The sequence below is a fragment of the Oryctolagus cuniculus genome, chromosome 10, assembly GCF_964237555.1.
Source record: "Oryctolagus cuniculus chromosome 10, mOryCun1.1, whole genome shotgun sequence".
NCBI lineage: Eukaryota > Metazoa > Chordata > Mammalia > Lagomorpha > Leporidae > Oryctolagus > Oryctolagus cuniculus.
In genome coordinates this window covers 100,000,173-100,015,207 of record NC_091441.1, presented here as the reverse complement: position 1 = coordinate 100,015,207, position 15,035 = coordinate 100,000,173, and the positions used below count along the sequence as shown (strand labels likewise).

General features: G+C 53.7%; 2 protein-coding genes across 7 annotated transcripts in view; one reads left to right on the top strand and one right to left on the bottom strand.

Annotated features, from left to right (window-relative positions):
• CIMIP7 (ciliary microtubule inner protein 7) overlaps positions 1-15,035 on the bottom strand; it is a 28,936-nt gene that overhangs the window by 5,414 nt on the left and 8,487 nt on the right. For 3 of the 5 annotated variants that reach the window (XM_008260646.4, XM_070050824.1, XM_070050823.1), the window contains 5 exons: positions 11,801-11,861; positions 8,826-8,882; positions 8,122-8,400; positions 3,073-3,224; positions 530-684 (listed from right to left, as the gene is read on the bottom strand). In XM_008260646.4, coding sequence (XP_008258868.2) covers positions 648-684; positions 3,073-3,224; positions 8,122-8,400; positions 8,826-8,882; positions 11,801-11,861 — 586 coding nt within the window. In that variant the 3' untranslated portion in view covers positions 530-647. Of the gene's footprint in view, positions 1-529; positions 685-3,072; positions 3,225-8,121; positions 8,401-8,825; positions 8,883-11,800; positions 11,862-15,035 lie in introns of those variants that run through there. The other 2 variants (XM_008260648.3, XM_070050822.1) reach the window with 2 other exon arrangements.
• On the top strand, positions 1,793-6,895 carry KLHDC8B (kelch domain containing 8B). Of its 2 annotated transcripts, none has more exons than XM_070050831.1 (6): positions 1,793-2,075; positions 3,181-3,691; positions 4,809-4,973; positions 5,319-5,543; positions 5,640-5,741; positions 6,058-6,895. In XM_070050831.1, exons 2-6 carry the CDS (start codon positions 3,316-3,318, stop codon positions 6,252-6,254), a joined length of 1,065 nt encoding a protein of 354 aa, XP_069906932.1. In that variant the 5' UTR covers positions 1,793-2,075; positions 3,181-3,315; the 3' UTR covers positions 6,255-6,895. The 2 variants fall into 2 exon arrangements, with proteins under 2 accessions (XP_069906932.1, XP_002713467.3); XM_002713421.5 differs by lacking the exon at positions 1,793-2,075 and adding an exon at positions 2,136-2,272.

Genomic DNA, 15,035 nt, shown 5'->3' with positions numbered 1-15,035 from the left:
GCACTAGCACAAGTGTGTCCTGGAAAGGAGATTCCTCTCTGGTGATCTCAAGTCCAGTGGTCAGAGTAAAATGGAGGCCCAGGAAAGCGGATCCATGTCCTGTCTTTCCCTTCCAGATACTTGAGGTAGGAATTAGGGTTCAAGGGGGGCAGTACATCACTCCCTGAGGGGATGTTGAATCTTCTGCCTCCTGGTGCTCAGTATGTTCCAAATGGAATTCTCTGGGAGCATTCATCAGAGCAGAGTCTAACTTGACTTTGGTGGATGTTGAACCTACAGGCGTAACTGGGATCAGAGAGCACGAGGCGGAGAGACTACAAGGTGAACTCAGGATCCAACCCTTGCTTTTTGTGTTATATGGTCCAAGTGGACCCTAGACCACATCCACCTAAGCATAGAGAAGTGGTGGAAATCTAGTTGTAAATGAAGGCAGTGTCCTGTGTGGGATTGCCAGGAAGAAAGGCTGCCCCCTGGGGAGGGAGAGGAGGAAGCGCACATAAAAAGCAAAAAAGCAGCAGGAGGAAGCTAAGGCCATCAGGAGTATATTTTTGAAAATACCAGCAAGATTTCAGTTGAGGACAAATAGGGATCCCTGGTTTTAGCTTTATGGTGTTCCATGGCTAAGAGCGATTTTGGGGAAGCAGTGACTACAGACGAACACGGCAGATGAATAAGCAGTGGGGCCTGTGAAGACAGAAGGCTTCAAGAATTTGGTCAGGGAAACTATAGGGGCCTGGGGCGTTTGTAAGTGCCTGATTACTGGAAAGGAATGGGAGGAGGTTTGGGTCAATGTTAGAGGGTCTTCTGGTGGTGTGAGCACTGTGTTGGGGGTGGCACCAGTGCCCCAGGTGAGGTGCAGGTTGGGAGTGAAGTAGGGTGGGAGGATCGAGGCCCTCCAGTTGGGGATCCCTGCAGTCTGTGAGGAGCCCTGACACAACCGACCCTACGTTGCCCTCTGACTCTGCTGGCCCCTGAAAGGGCTGACGGCTTTCTCTGGGAGGCCACAAAGAAGTCACGCGGGCCAGAATGTTAATGCCCCCACACAGCTGATCAGGAGTTGAGAATGCGTACTTCAGCTCCCTTGCTCTGGGGAGCAGCGATCACGTGAGGTCCATGTTCTGTGCTGGTGCCTAGGATCTGTCCCTGGCTGCTGGCAGCGGCACCTCACTGGACGACAGACACCTCCTTCATTGCCTGCTGTCTCCTTGCTGCCCCTCCACTGGAACTTCTGGCCTCATCCTCCACACTAAACACATGCGCTTGTATCTTTGTCTCCGTGTCTGCTTTGGACGTGAAAGGCATCACAGCAGTGAGCAAAGACAGCTGCAAGGACCTCTTCCGGCAGGTATCCTTGGGCCCGGCTAGAAACCTCAGCTGACAGTCTGAGTGCCCGGGAGGTGTGCTGAGCCCTTTTCACACCAGTCTGTTCTTGCCTGATCCCTGAGTTGGCTACAGGCAGGCCCAGGATGGTGGGGGTGGAAGTCATAAAGTGCCTTGAGCCCCAGGGTAGCCCAGGCCTAAGGCCAAGGTGCCCATGTGGCAGGTTCCCTGGCCTCTGGCTCTTCCCTGGCCCTTGTTCAGAGCGACCCTTCTCTCCAAGGCCTGTACAAAGACCCTGAGGCCGGCACTGTGTTCCACTCCGTCCTCCCAGCAGCCTCAAAGCTCGCTACAGAACCTATCCTGCGCCTTGCTTGTCAGTCGGGTAAGGGCTGCCCAGTCCTCCTTCCCCATCAAAGGCCCGGGCCACGTCCCCAGCGGCCTCCAGGGGGCGCCGCCGCGGAGTCCTTCTTCTGGCTCCTTAGAGCTCAGCGACGGTGGGAGGGCGACTGCTCCTCAACCCCCCACCCCACCCCCCAACAGCTTCCGCAGCAGGACTCCAGGGCCTGCACGCCCAGGCCGGGTCTGGCTCAGAACGACGCCCCCCTCGCTATACACATATTGTGCCGCTCACTGCTGCCTCATTTCTACCCGCGCCTGAGCCCGGATCTTAAATCCTGGCAGGCCCGCTGTCCACATGTCCGTTTGTCTGTACCTTTGTGTGCCACCATGGATTGGCGCGCCCTGCCCCGGCCGCGGTACGTGCAGGGTTAAGGCGGGAGGAGGTCTCCCCGAGTCGGGGTGGGGGGGCGAGGGGCGGGCCCGGCCCAGCCCCGCCCCGCGCCGGAGCCTTGCGGGAGCCCCGCCGGAGCCCGGCTTCAGCCCTAGCCAGAGCCGGCGTCAGTGGAGGCGGAACGGCGGGCCCCGCGCCCCGGCGACACCGGAGCCCCTGCCGGTGAGTCCCGCGGGAGCCGAGCTCGGGGGAAGTTTGGGGCGTGGGGCGTAGAGCCTCAAGCGCGTTCACCCAGACCCGCCCCCCCTCCTCGAGCTGGAAGTTTGGGGCCAGGAGGCCCCCCCCCTGCCAAGGGTCCAGGAGTGGAGCCCTCGTGGGAAAGGGGAGGCTGAAGAACACAGGTGATCGGCTGTGCGGGTTCCCAGAGCCCAGCTGCCGGCTGCTCACTGCTGCGGGAAACGCCCCTGACTCCGGGACCTTAGAGTCGGGGCTCATGAGCTTCCCCTGCAAGCCCCCCTCCTTCTGGACACCCTGGAGCCTGATGGCCTGCACAAACCCCTGAGGGTGGACCTCAGGGAAATGTGGAACCCTGGCGTCCAGCTCCCCTGTTCCATTGATCGCGGGCTCTGGCTGGTTGCTGGTGGGAGTGGCAGAACCCTGTGGAATGGCCTCCGAGGGTGTTGTGAGGATTCCCTGGGGTCTGGCCTCGACAGCGGGTGAGGGGCCTGAAGGCTGGTCCCAGGCTGCCCAGGCACTGCTGCAAACCAGTCAGGGGAGGCTACAGTAGGTCTCCTTTCACGTAGAAGGGTGCTGGGATGGAAAGTCCTGTTCCAGTCACCGTGCCTCCCACCCAGACAGGATGTGACCGAGCTACTCCTGGGCATCAGGGCAGGGGAGTGGAAGAGACTCCCCGGGGCAGTCTTCGTAGGCAGATGCTCGGTGTCTAGGGTCCCGCCTCCCTCCAGCTCCAGGAGGGCCGCCCTGATGTTACCCTAGCCAAAGCAGTGGGTCCTCCCCCTTACCTTTCACACCAGAGATTACGAGCCGGCCCTGCCCTCAGCTGCAGGCTGCTCATATTTGCTGAGGGGCTGATCAGCGGCCCTGACCCTAGTTCTTGCTCTCTTCTGCAGGTGAAGGCGAGGTCTCTGGACTGGTTAGACTCCCTCTTGCAACTCTGGTGGAAGCAAGATGAGCCCCTATGGTGGCGCCTCAGTGAGGCCTGCAGCCTGAGCAGATAGCATGGCCTGCCACTGGCAGTGAGAGACATGGCTGCAGGAGGTGGCCGGGCCTTTGCTTGGCAGGTGTTCCCCCCCATGCCCACCTGCCGGGTGTATGGCACAGTGGCACACCAGGATGGACACCTGCTGGTGCTGGGGGGCTGTGGGCGGACTGGACTACCCCTGGACACCGCTGAGACACTGGACATGGCCTCGCACACATGGCTGGCACTGGCGCCCCTGCCCACTGCCCGGGCGGGCGCAGCTGCTGTGGTTCTGGGCAAGCAGGTACTGGTGGTGGGCGGCGTGGATGAGGCCCAGAGCCCAGTAGCTGCTGTGGAGGCCTTCCTGGTTGATGAGGGCCGCTGGGAGCGCCGGGCCACCCTCCCTCAAGCAGCCATGGGGGTTGCAACTGTGGAGAGAGGTGAGTGGCCTCTCAGGGTCCCTCTAGTGCCCCGACACCCTCCTCCCCTCCTGACTTGGTCCCTCACCCTCAGCGATCAGATGAGAACTGTCACTTTCGCATGGGTGCCCTGCCTCCAGTACGGTTGCCTTGCCTCCTGTATCCTCTCCAAGCTACTCTATGCTGGGCTTGCAGCAGTTTCTGTTAATTGTCTTTCTGGCAGTGAGGTGGGTGGCGGAGCTCAGGTTGGCCTCAAGATGATAGGAGGCCCAGCGAACTCCCCGTCCCATTCCTCATTTCTGAGTGGTGGGGGTGGCCTAGTGACACTCATGGTTATAAATAGTCTGGAGTGGGGGAGGGGAGCGGGGCCTTGGCTCAGAGCCTGGAAAGTGCTTAGACTGCCCTCCCTACACACACACACACACACACACACACGCACGCACGCGCGCGCACGCGCCAGGAATCCTGATGTGGACAAAGGCCAGCCTGACATGGGAATGGTTGCCATGGAAGCCCTTGGCTGACTGGCTCATCACCACAAAGACCCCCTGACATGCCCCTAGCTGACCCTGAGAGTCTGACAGAAGGCAAGCACTTACTCTAGTGAAAGGGTTCGGTGTGGTGGTGCTAGGACGACATCTGGGCCCAAAGGCTTGTGACCAGTACCTCTACCCTGCAGGCCCAAGGCCCTCTCCCAGCCCCACTCCCACTTCCAGCTGATCCCTTGAGCGCCCTCTCCAGACTGAGCTTCATACTGAGAGATTCCCACATGGCCCATGCCCCTGGCTCGAGCCACCCCCTAACCTCTTCCTCCTGGGGAGCCCCCACCTCGTGGCCTCTAGGTCTGACCACCGGTCCAGGCCAGCCCTGCTTGGATGCCAGACTCGGTTGCCATAGCATCTCCAGGGAGACGGAGATGGATTATAATTAGATCAGCTGCCTCCTGCTCTTCATTCTGAGGGGCCCTGGCCAGAGCGGGAATCCCAGCTATCCCAGCCCCCATTGCAGACCGGCAGCCAGCAGGATTTCCAGCAAACTTACAGGTCTCCACTTACCCCAGGCCTGACCAGGGGAGCTGTCAGAACAGGGAGCTCTGGCCAGACTTGAGTATAATCTGAATTACTTCTTTTCTATACAGATGGTATGGTATATGCTCTAGGGGGAATGGGTCCTGACACGGCCCCCCAGGCCCAGGTACGGGTGTATGAGCCTCGCCGGGACTGCTGGCTTTCGCTACCTTCCATGCCCACACCCTGCTACGGGGCCTCCACCTTCCTGCATGGGAACAAGATCTATGTTCTGGGTAAGGGACTGGGCGGGGGGAGCGGTGTGGGAGAGCAGCTCAGAGTCCAGAAGTTCCTGTCCCCATAGGTTGGCTAGAGTGGGGATCAAGCTTGGTTTAGGATGGCAAGACTTGAGAAGCGTCACTGGGGAGATCAGGTGTGCTCTGAGGCTCTGACATCTGGCGGCTACCCTGGGGCTGGAAAGCAAAACCTTAGTTGCCTGTGGATCTGTGGAGTGGATGAAGCATGAATGCGTGTGCACAAAGCTGGGTGTGGAAGCTGGAGCCGGCAGATCAGCAACCTAGTGAGGGAGGGACCAACCAAGCCCCCAGACTCCCTCCTGGCTATCCCAATTCCTTTGACAGGGGGCCGCCAGGGCAAGCTTCCGGTGACTGCTTTTGAAGCCTTTGATCTGGAGGCCCGTACCTGGACCCGGCACCCAAGCCTGCCCAGCCGCCGGGCCTTTGCTGGTTGTGCCATGGCCGAAGGTAACGTCTTTAGCCTGGGTGGCCTGCAGCAACCTGGACCCCACAATTTCTACTCCCGCCCACATTTTGTCAACACTGTGGAGATGTTTGACCTGGAGCATGGTAAGCAGTGGTTGTCCTGGGCTGTCCTCCCATTTTCTGTGTGAGGAAGGGGCATAGTGTGTGATGAGATCTGACCTCCTTTCTTGCTCCTGCCAGGGTCCTGGACTAAGTTGCCCCGCAGCCTTCGCATGAGGGATAAGAGGGCCGACTTTGTTGTTGGCAGCCTTGGGGGCCACATTGTGGCCATCGGGGGCCTGGGTAAGTCTCTGTAGGACTGGGGGTGGGGGTGCTCAAGACAGGAAACACCAGCCAAGGGTCAGGTTTTGTGAGTTTCATTTGCCCATCCAGGAAGCAGGCAGGGTATGATCTGCCTGGCCCAGCTGGAGTCCCACAGCAGGGGCCTAGGAGGCAGAAGCTGGACAAATGACCACTGAAAGCATGGTTAAATGGACAATGAATGAAGGAAGGAGCAAGGCACCAATAGCTCAGCCTGGGGTGATAACTACAGGGCCATTCTCTGGGCCCAGGGAGCAAAAGGATCTGGAGCCCCTTACAACTTTCTGTCTCCTTGCAGGAAACCAGCCGTGCCCTCTGGGCTCTGTGGAGAGCTTCAGTCTTACACGGCGGCGCTGGGAGGCACTGCCTGCCATGCCCACGGCCCGCTGCTCTTGCTCTAGCCTACAGGCTGGACCCCGGCTGTTTGTCATTGGGGGTGTAGCCCAGGGCCCCAGTCAAGCTGTGGAGGCACTGTGTCTGCGGGATGGAGTCTGAAGCCTGGTGAGACCTGTCCAGTGGGGTAGCTCAGTGCCAGAGGCAGACGTCTGTGGCTCCTTTTGCTGCCGAGGGAGCTCACTGTGGCTCTGTGGGATAGGGAGGCACAGGGGTAGGCACTTGAGACATGGCCTTGGGGGACTTGGGTTCAGGGAGCCTTTGTCTTTCTTGCACGGCACACGTGTGCTCACACCCACCTTTAGCACTATTCATTCACGGACCATGCCTAGCTCTGTCCTTGCCCTAGAACCTAGTAGGTCTTCTGTCCAACTGGGATGTTGGGAGAGGGTGAGCTAGCCTTGTGCTCTGCAAGGTCAGTGCCTATCTGGAGTTGATCTGGCCTATCCTGGCTGCCAGCCTACCACGAGGGTTCCAGTAGACCCAGGAGTGTTCAGAGAGGGTGGAGGACACAGAGGGGATATAGGAGAAAATGTGGGGACCGGCAGAGGGCCAGAGGAAGGCTGGCTTCGGGCCCTCTACATTACTGGTAATATGACCTTGGGCAAGTCATTTCACCTCTCTGTGCCTCAGCATCCTCATCTGTCAATGGGGATCTGTGAAACCTTCCTGCCCTACCTACCTCACAGGGCTGTTGTGAGGACCAAGGGAGTTTGGATACGGAAGTAAAAGCACTGCTAAAATCTGCTGTGTGGCTCTTGGTATAGACTTCCAAGTTGACCCCACGGCCTCTGCCCGCCCAGGCCCTCTGGGGGCCTCAGCTCTCCCAGGGATGAAAGTCCAGGGGTGCTTCTTGGATCTGGCCTCTGTCCCCCAAAATGACCTTGTGTCTCCGCAGCTTTGCCTTTAGTGACACGGGGCGACTGCTCTCTTCTATTGTTCCGGATGTTAGGGAGCACCATTAGTTTGCCAAAAGAAGAGCTCAGAAAACAAAGGCCTGCACTGTGGTAAAGCGAGTTAGGCCAGGTTCTAGTCCTGCTCTGCTTTGGATCTAGCTTCCAGCCAATGCACCTGGGAGGGCAGCAGAAGATGGCCCAAGTGCTTGGGTCCCTGCCACCCACGTGTGAGACACAGATGGAGTTCCTGGATTCTGGCTTTGGCCTGGCCCTGCCCTGACGACCATCTAGGGCACATAGGGAGTGAACTAGCTGATGGAAGATCTCTCTCTTTCCCGATAACTCTCAGCCTTTCAATTAAATAGAATAATCTTAAAGAAAACTGTAACAAATCCCATGGTGTTAAGATGACCTCTAGGTCCAAGTCACACAGGGGCTCCTCAAAGCCCTTGCCCTCCCCTCTACAAAGATGCATGACCCACGGGAGCCAGGGCAGAGTCTCTCTGTCCCAGCTGTGGAGCAGCCATCTCTTGGGCAGGACAATGTCCCTACCCAACAAACTCCTCAAGAACAGCAGCCTTCTGGAAGAAGCTGCTAGCCCCTTACCCCTCCCTCCAGCCTTTGCTGCCCACTAGAAGGGGCCTTTGGCTCCACTTCCTTTGCAGCTACACCAAACGAGGTCCCGCAGCTGGGCTTGCTGCAAGAAGGGAGAAGTATTTGGATCTCTGGAACCTGCCTCTTGTGTTCACAGCAAGCCTCCTGGACTCTAAGCTTCCTGCAGTCCTTAACCCTTTCTTACTTAGTGGCAGGCTTCCAGGACAGCACCTCTCCTGCACGGCATACAGACACCATGGGCAAGTGCCATAGGAACCAGGTGTAGGGCCTGGCTGCACACCACCATTCTTCGGTTGAGCTGTGAGTACAGAGAGACTCCTGTGTTAACAGTCCTTTAATGCTCGGGACCAGTTTAGACACTCAGAGACCCCAGCATGAATGTAGTGCTGCAGCAGCTTGGGTCTTGGGATCCCCGGGAGGTCGGGCAGTGTGTCAGCGACTGATGCCTGGGTCCCTACCTTGTTGGTGCCACAGTGGCCGCCCAGCGATGGCTGGCAGAAGTTCTGTTGGTAGGTGGTGCTGACATGTGGAGGCCGGACCTGCACAAAGTGGACGAGGCGCTGGGGTTGACCACAAAGTCCTGGGCCTGTCCGGAAATCAGACTGGTAGGAAGATTCCAGGGGCTGCTGCTTGCTCAGCTCCAGCTCACAGGGTGCCCAGCGCAGGAAGGTGTGCCGCTGCCACAGGCGCTGCAGGTCTTTCCGTCTTCCGATTCCCTGCAGCAGGCAGTAGGGGCCCTCCTCAACGGTACGGGCCCTTGGCCCACAGTCTTGGCACCAGACACCCACTTGGGCCCCACCTAAACTCACGTCTGCTTGGTGATGCCTGGCCTGTGCTTGGCTTCCCCGATACATACCCTGGCCTCCTTGGTTTGCCTCCCCAGAGGTGCCATCCATTCCAACATGAAAAGCTCTTAGAAGGTCAGTGACCCCCAGGATATTTGCACCTGGTCAGGGCAGCTGGCAGAGGAAACCACTGCAGAGGGCATCTGGGGAATGAACTGTTTCTCAGAGGAGAAAGGTGGTGAGAAGATAGGTACTCCTCTGCCTGCGTAAGCAGCCCTCCCTCCCCTCAAGGTCTTATCCATTCTGCCACCTGCTCCGTCTTCCACTTCAACTAGGCTGGGGGGCCGGCCGCTTCCTTTCCTCTTTCCAACACTCACTTTGTCGAAGGATGTGCGATTGTCGTGCTTGGAGAAGAAATGCTGCTGCACTGGCTCCTTGAAAAACAGTGACAAAGAAGGTGGGTGGGGACAGTTAGGTCCTCCAGATGTTACCTCAGGGCCCGTGACAGAGGGAAACTACCTGGAGCCACCACCATCCCTGAGCCGCTAAACCATCAACACTCTGAAAGGGCCAAGGCAAACTGAAGCAACACCTCGTTCCAGGGACATCTCATCCTGGCACTTGCCCTCAAACAGAAGCCTCTGCAACTTGGGAGATTGGGAAGAGGGCTGAGGCTTCTACCAGGACATCTTGCCATCAGAGGGGCAGGGGTTCAAGCTTCGCACTGGGCCCTTTAGCATTCAGATTGCCCACAACAAGGCTTCAGTCTCCTTCTCCCCTCTGTCCGCACTCCCTGTCAGCACACCCAATCTCTTGGCCTTAAATAACATCTGGAAACAAATTTCTGTCCCTGGCTGAAATTCTTTCCTGAACTCCAGACTCATTAGTCAACTTCCTACTTCAGATCTCCACGTAAAGGTCCAACAGGAGGTCTCCAAACACAGGACTGAGCTTTGGATCATCCTCAAACCCGTCTATTCACAGTCTCTGCCAGCTTGGGCCATGGCAGCTAGATCCTGTCAAACACTGCAGAGTCCCCTGGACTCTCTTCGCTCATATCCCACAGTTAATACACCAGGGATTGCATCAAACACATCTCCAGGATCAGACCACTCCTCGGCATGCCTCCTGCATTCCCAGTTCCAAGCCATCTTTCTCTCTTGTGTAAATTATTGCAGAAGCTTCATGCCTAGTCTCTAGTTTCGATCTTGCCTCCCCAATCTATTGTTCTCTTGGCAGCCTAAATAATCTTTTAGTAAATCTTATTTGCCAAAAATCCACAGTAGTTCATGTTTATGATAATCAAAGCCATCAACCTGGTCCATGAGACCCACATGATATTGGTCCTTCTGTTATCAGCAACCACACTGGCCTCACTGGTCCTCAGCTGTGCCGGGCACTCCCGCCTCGGGCCTCTGCACCACTCATTCCTTCTGCTGGGCACACAGATAATTCCCTCCTTCCTCTTGAGAGGCCTTCCTTGCATACTGGGTCAAGAGTCCCAACTCCACATTTTCCACCACCTCACACACCGTATGATTTTGTATTCTAATATTGCCTATTTTCTGATATCTTCTGTTAGAACATAAGCTCCATATACAATGGGGATTAAAATCCCAGGGCTCATTTAGGGAAAAAAAAAAAACTTAGAAAATCTTCAGGATCTTGAGCTGGACAGAGATCTTAGACTTGACAGCAAAGCAAGAGACATAAAAGAATAAATAAATTGGACCTCATCCTCATCAAAAGTTTAAAAGTCTATGTAAAGAGGCTGAAAAGCTACAGAATTGCAGAAAATATTTACCAATCACATATCCAACCAATATTAGTATCCAGAATATATGAAGAATTCTAACAACAGCAAAGCAACAATCTAATTAGAAAATGGGCAAGCAACATGAAGACATTTCACCAAAAAGGATATGTAGATGGCAAATAATACACAGAAAGACGTTCAACATTAAATATTAGGGAAATGCAAGTTTAGACCACAAGAGATGTCACCACTTATTTATCAAGATGACTAAAATTAAAATATGGATAATACCAAATATTAGCAAGAATGCAGAGAAACTGGACCACTTATACATTGCTGGTAGGGATGTAATATAGTACAACCACTCTGGAAAACAATTTGTCAGTTTCTTAAAAAAATACAACTGTCATATATCCTAATAATCATACTCCTAGACACTTACCCAGAGAAATGAAAACTATGTTTACCTAAAAGCCTGCACACAAATATTGCTATCAGCTTTATTAGTAAGAATCAAATACTGAAATCAGTCCAGATATCCTCAAGAAGAAAATTGTTAAACAAACTGGTACATACATGCCATGAACTGCTGCTCAGTCAGGAAAAGAAATCAACTATTGATACACATAACTTGGATGAAATCATGCTGAGCATGAAAAGCCAATATCCAAAGATTTCATACTGTATTATTCTGTTTAAATAACATATTTCAGTGGCAAAAGTTAAGAAATGGAGGAGCGGCTGGCACTGCAGTGCAGTAGATTAGTCCTCCACCTGCAGTGCCGGCATCCCATATGGGCGCCGGTTCAAGTCCTGGCTGCTCCTCTTCCAATCCAGTTCTCTGCTATGGCCTGGGAAAGCAGTAGAAGATGGCCCAAGTGCTTGGACCCCTGCACCCACATGGGAGACCCTGGAGAGGCTCCTGGTTCCTGGCCTTGGATTGGCACAGCTGTGGCTGTTGCAGCCATTAGGGGAGTGGACCAGCAGAGGGAAGACCTTTCTCTCTGTCTCTCCCTCTCACTGTAATTCTACCTCCCAAATAAAGAAAATCTTAAAAAGGGGGGGGGGGGGCAGTGCCTTGGTGCAGTAATCCTCTGCCTGCAGTGCTGGCATCCCATATGGGCGCCAGTTCTAGTCCTGGCTGCTCCTCTTCCCATCCAGCCCTCTACTATGTCCTGAGAAAGCAGTAGAAGATGGCCCAAGTCCTTGGGCCCCTGCACCTGCATGGGAGACCAGGAAGAAGCACCTGGATCCTGGCTTCGGATTAGCTCAGCTCCGGCCATTGCAGCTTTTTGGGAGTGAACCAACGGACAGAAGACCTTTCTCTCTGTCTCTCCCTCTCACTGTTGTAATTCTACCTCTCAAATAAATAAATAAAATCTTAAAAAAAAAAGAAATGGAAGAAATATTGTTGGTTAGGTATGAGAGAGAAGTAGAGGGGTGGAAGGCAAGTGGGTATGGTGATAAAACGACAGTACAGGGATTCTTGTTGGCCAGTACCTAGACTGTGCTGATGGAAACACCAGCAGAAACATTTTATAGATCTTAACATACACAACACACACACACACACAGTACAAATAAAACCGAGATCACCTGAATGAGACTGGTAGTGGCATAAGTGTCAGTGTCTTGGTTGTGATATAATTCTGTATCTCTGAAAAATGTAACCATTTGGGGAAATTGGGCAAAGTATAAAAAGGATCTTATCACTTACAATTTCTTAAGAATCTATATTCATCTCAATACAAGTATCAATTATAAAAAAAATCTGTGACAGGTGTTTGAGAAAGTCGTTAAGATGCAGGTCAGAATGTCTACATCCCACATCAGAGTACTTGGGCTCATGTCCTGGCTGCAGTTTCCTGCTAATGTGCATCAGATGGCGGCAGGTAATAGCTCAAGTAGTTGCGTGCCTGCCGCCTCTGTGGAAGAACTGGATGGAGTTCTGAGCTCCTGGTTTCAGCCCTGCCCAGTCCCAGTTGTTGCAGCCATGTAGGGAAGGAACTAGCAGATGGAAGATCTGTTTATATGTCCCTGCCTTTCTGCTTTTCAAATAAATTTTAAAAACATTTTTTAAAGTGTGTAAAGAAAAATAAATGAAAATACTTCCAAGTGAGTGGGCATTGAGGTGTTGTCTTTGTGGCACAGCAGGTTAAGACCCTCTTGTGGGCTGACGCCACGGCTCACTAGGCTAATCCTCCGCCTTGTGGCGCCGGCACACCGGGTTCTAGTCCCGGTCGGGGCACCGGATTCTGTCCCAGTTGCCCTCTTCCAGGCCAGCTCTCTGCTGTGGCCAGGGAGTACAGTGGAGGATGGCCCAAGTGCTTGGGCCCTGCACCCCATGGGAGACCAGGAGAAGTACCTGGCTCCTGCCATCTGATCAGCACGGTGCGCCGGTCGCAGCGCTGGCCGCGGCAGCCATTGGAGGGTGAACCAATGGCAAAGGAAGACCTTTCTCTCTGTCTCTCTCTCTCACTGTCCACTCTGCCTATTAAAAAAAAAAAAAAAAGAAAAGAAAAAAAAGAAACCCTCTTGTGATACTGGCATTCCAGATTGGAACATGGGTTTGAGTACAGGCCACTTCACTTCTGATCTAGCTTCTTGCTAACACACCTGGGAAGGCAACAGAAGACAGCCCAAGTACTAATGTTCCTGCCACCCATGTGTGAGACCAAGATGCAGTTCTTGGCTTCTGGCTTCAGCCTGGCCCAGACCTGGCTGTTACAGCCATTTGGAGATTTAGAGAGTGAACCAGAAGATGGAAGATCTTTCTATCACTCACTCTCCCCCTCTCCCCCTCCCTCCTCCTCTCTTTTTTATTCTTTCTCTACACTCTGCTTTTCAAATAAATAAATCTTTAAAAGAAAATATTTTTAAAAAAGATGCCCATGTGGCATATTGGAATACTGGATTTGATTCCTGGCTCAGACTCCTGAGTCTAGCTTCTCGACAAGGTGGACCCTTTGAGGGAGCAGTTATGTCTCAAATAATCGAGTCTTTGCCACTCTCATGGGAGAACTGGGTTGAGTTCCAGGCTTCTGGCTTCAGCACCAGCACAGCCATGGCTCCTGTGGGCATTTAGGAAGTGAACTAGCAGAAGATAATCTCTCAATCAATCTCTCTCTATCTCTCTTTTTAAAGATTTATTTATTTATTTGAAAGTCAGAGTTACAGAGAGAGGAGAGGCAGAGAGAGAGAGGTCTTCCATCCTGTGGTTCACTCCCTAGATGACTGCAACGGCCGGAGCTGCACCAATCTGGAGCCAGGAGCTTCCTCCGGGTCTCCCATGCAGGTGCAGGGGCACAAGGACTTGGGCCATCTTCCTCTGCTTTCCCAGGCCACAGCAGAGAGCTGGATTGGAAGTGGAGCAGCCGGGACTCAAACTAGCGCCCATATGGGATGCCGGCACTGCAGGCAGTGGTTTTGCCTGCTACACCACAGTGCCGGCCTTTCTCTCTCTCTCTCTGAAATGCTTAAAAAAGTTGGGGCACCTAGAAAAAGTTTCAATTGACCCCCAAATTTCTTCACCTTTAAAAAAATTTATTTATTTTCATTTTACCTGAAAGGCGAGGGACAAAGAAAGTGACCTTTCATCTTCTGGGTCAGTCCCAAAATATCTGCCACAGACAAAGCTGTACCAGGCCAAGGACAGGAGCCTGAAACCCAACCTGGGACTCCCAGGTGAGTGGCAGGCACTGAAGTACCTGCTGTCTCCCAGGAAACTGGATTGGAAGTGGAGGAGCTGAGACAAGAACCAGGTACTTCAAGATGGGATGCAGACGTCCCAAGTGGCGACTTAACTGCTGTGCCAAACACCGGCCCCACGTCCCCATTTCTATCTTCAGCTACAGAACTGTACACAGCCCTGGAGTGTGGATGCCTGTGTTGTTGGAGGCAGCTCCTACTCTGGAAACTCATTATTCCTACAGTGGCAGGATCATCTATTGACTCCCACTGATTTGAGTTTTGTTCTCACGACTGTGGGAGTGTGGTGAGAAGAGCAGTCATTTCCTCTCCACCCAGGCAGTTCTGGGCACTTTTTTCCCCTTGAGGAGAACGATCACCCAAATCTTTATTTCTCAACCATTTTGAGCTCCTTTCCCACCAAGGGGTCTCTGAGCAGGTGGTACCCAGGCAGGACTTCCACCCTAAGAGGCCTTGAAGGAGAGGGCAGGATTCACATGTGGGAGAGCTGAGGGCCCTGTGGAGGCTCAGTGCAGTGCTGAGAGAGGCTCCTCTGCGGCAGGCTGAGGCTTGGGGCAGCAGCAGGGGACCACATACAAAGGAGCAGACCGTGGCTAGGAGCGTCTAGGACTCTTGTCTGCCCTTAGGAATGGACAGGACCATGGTCACACTTTCCAAGACTCAAGCAGGTGATGACTAGAATAGACTAGTCTGGTTCAGAGGGAAAATGAAAACGGAGAGAAAAGAATGTCCTTGCATCTGGATGTCTTGACAGAATTTGTGCCTGCTGCTTGCACTAAAGGAAAATGGATGCCGTATCTTGGAAAGGCTTAAGCAGCAATAGCACCATCAGGCAGCTAAAGGCTGGTGCCTCTCAGCCAACGAGGAAATATAACGTGCACTTTTCCTGAGCAGTTCCTTTAATTAAAACAGCTTTAGGATCCAGAAAGAGCCATGAGACTTGACATTTACACAACCTGAGCCCAAGACACACTGAGCAGGATATTTGGAGATGTTGACAGTGCTTGTAGATTCTTTTTGTAGAAACGTTTTACTTTGACCAACAGCCAAAATATGTCTCCCACGTGTCTGCTCCTGGGGGATGAGCTTACAGATTAAGAGGATGTTCTTCTGGTCTCTGGAA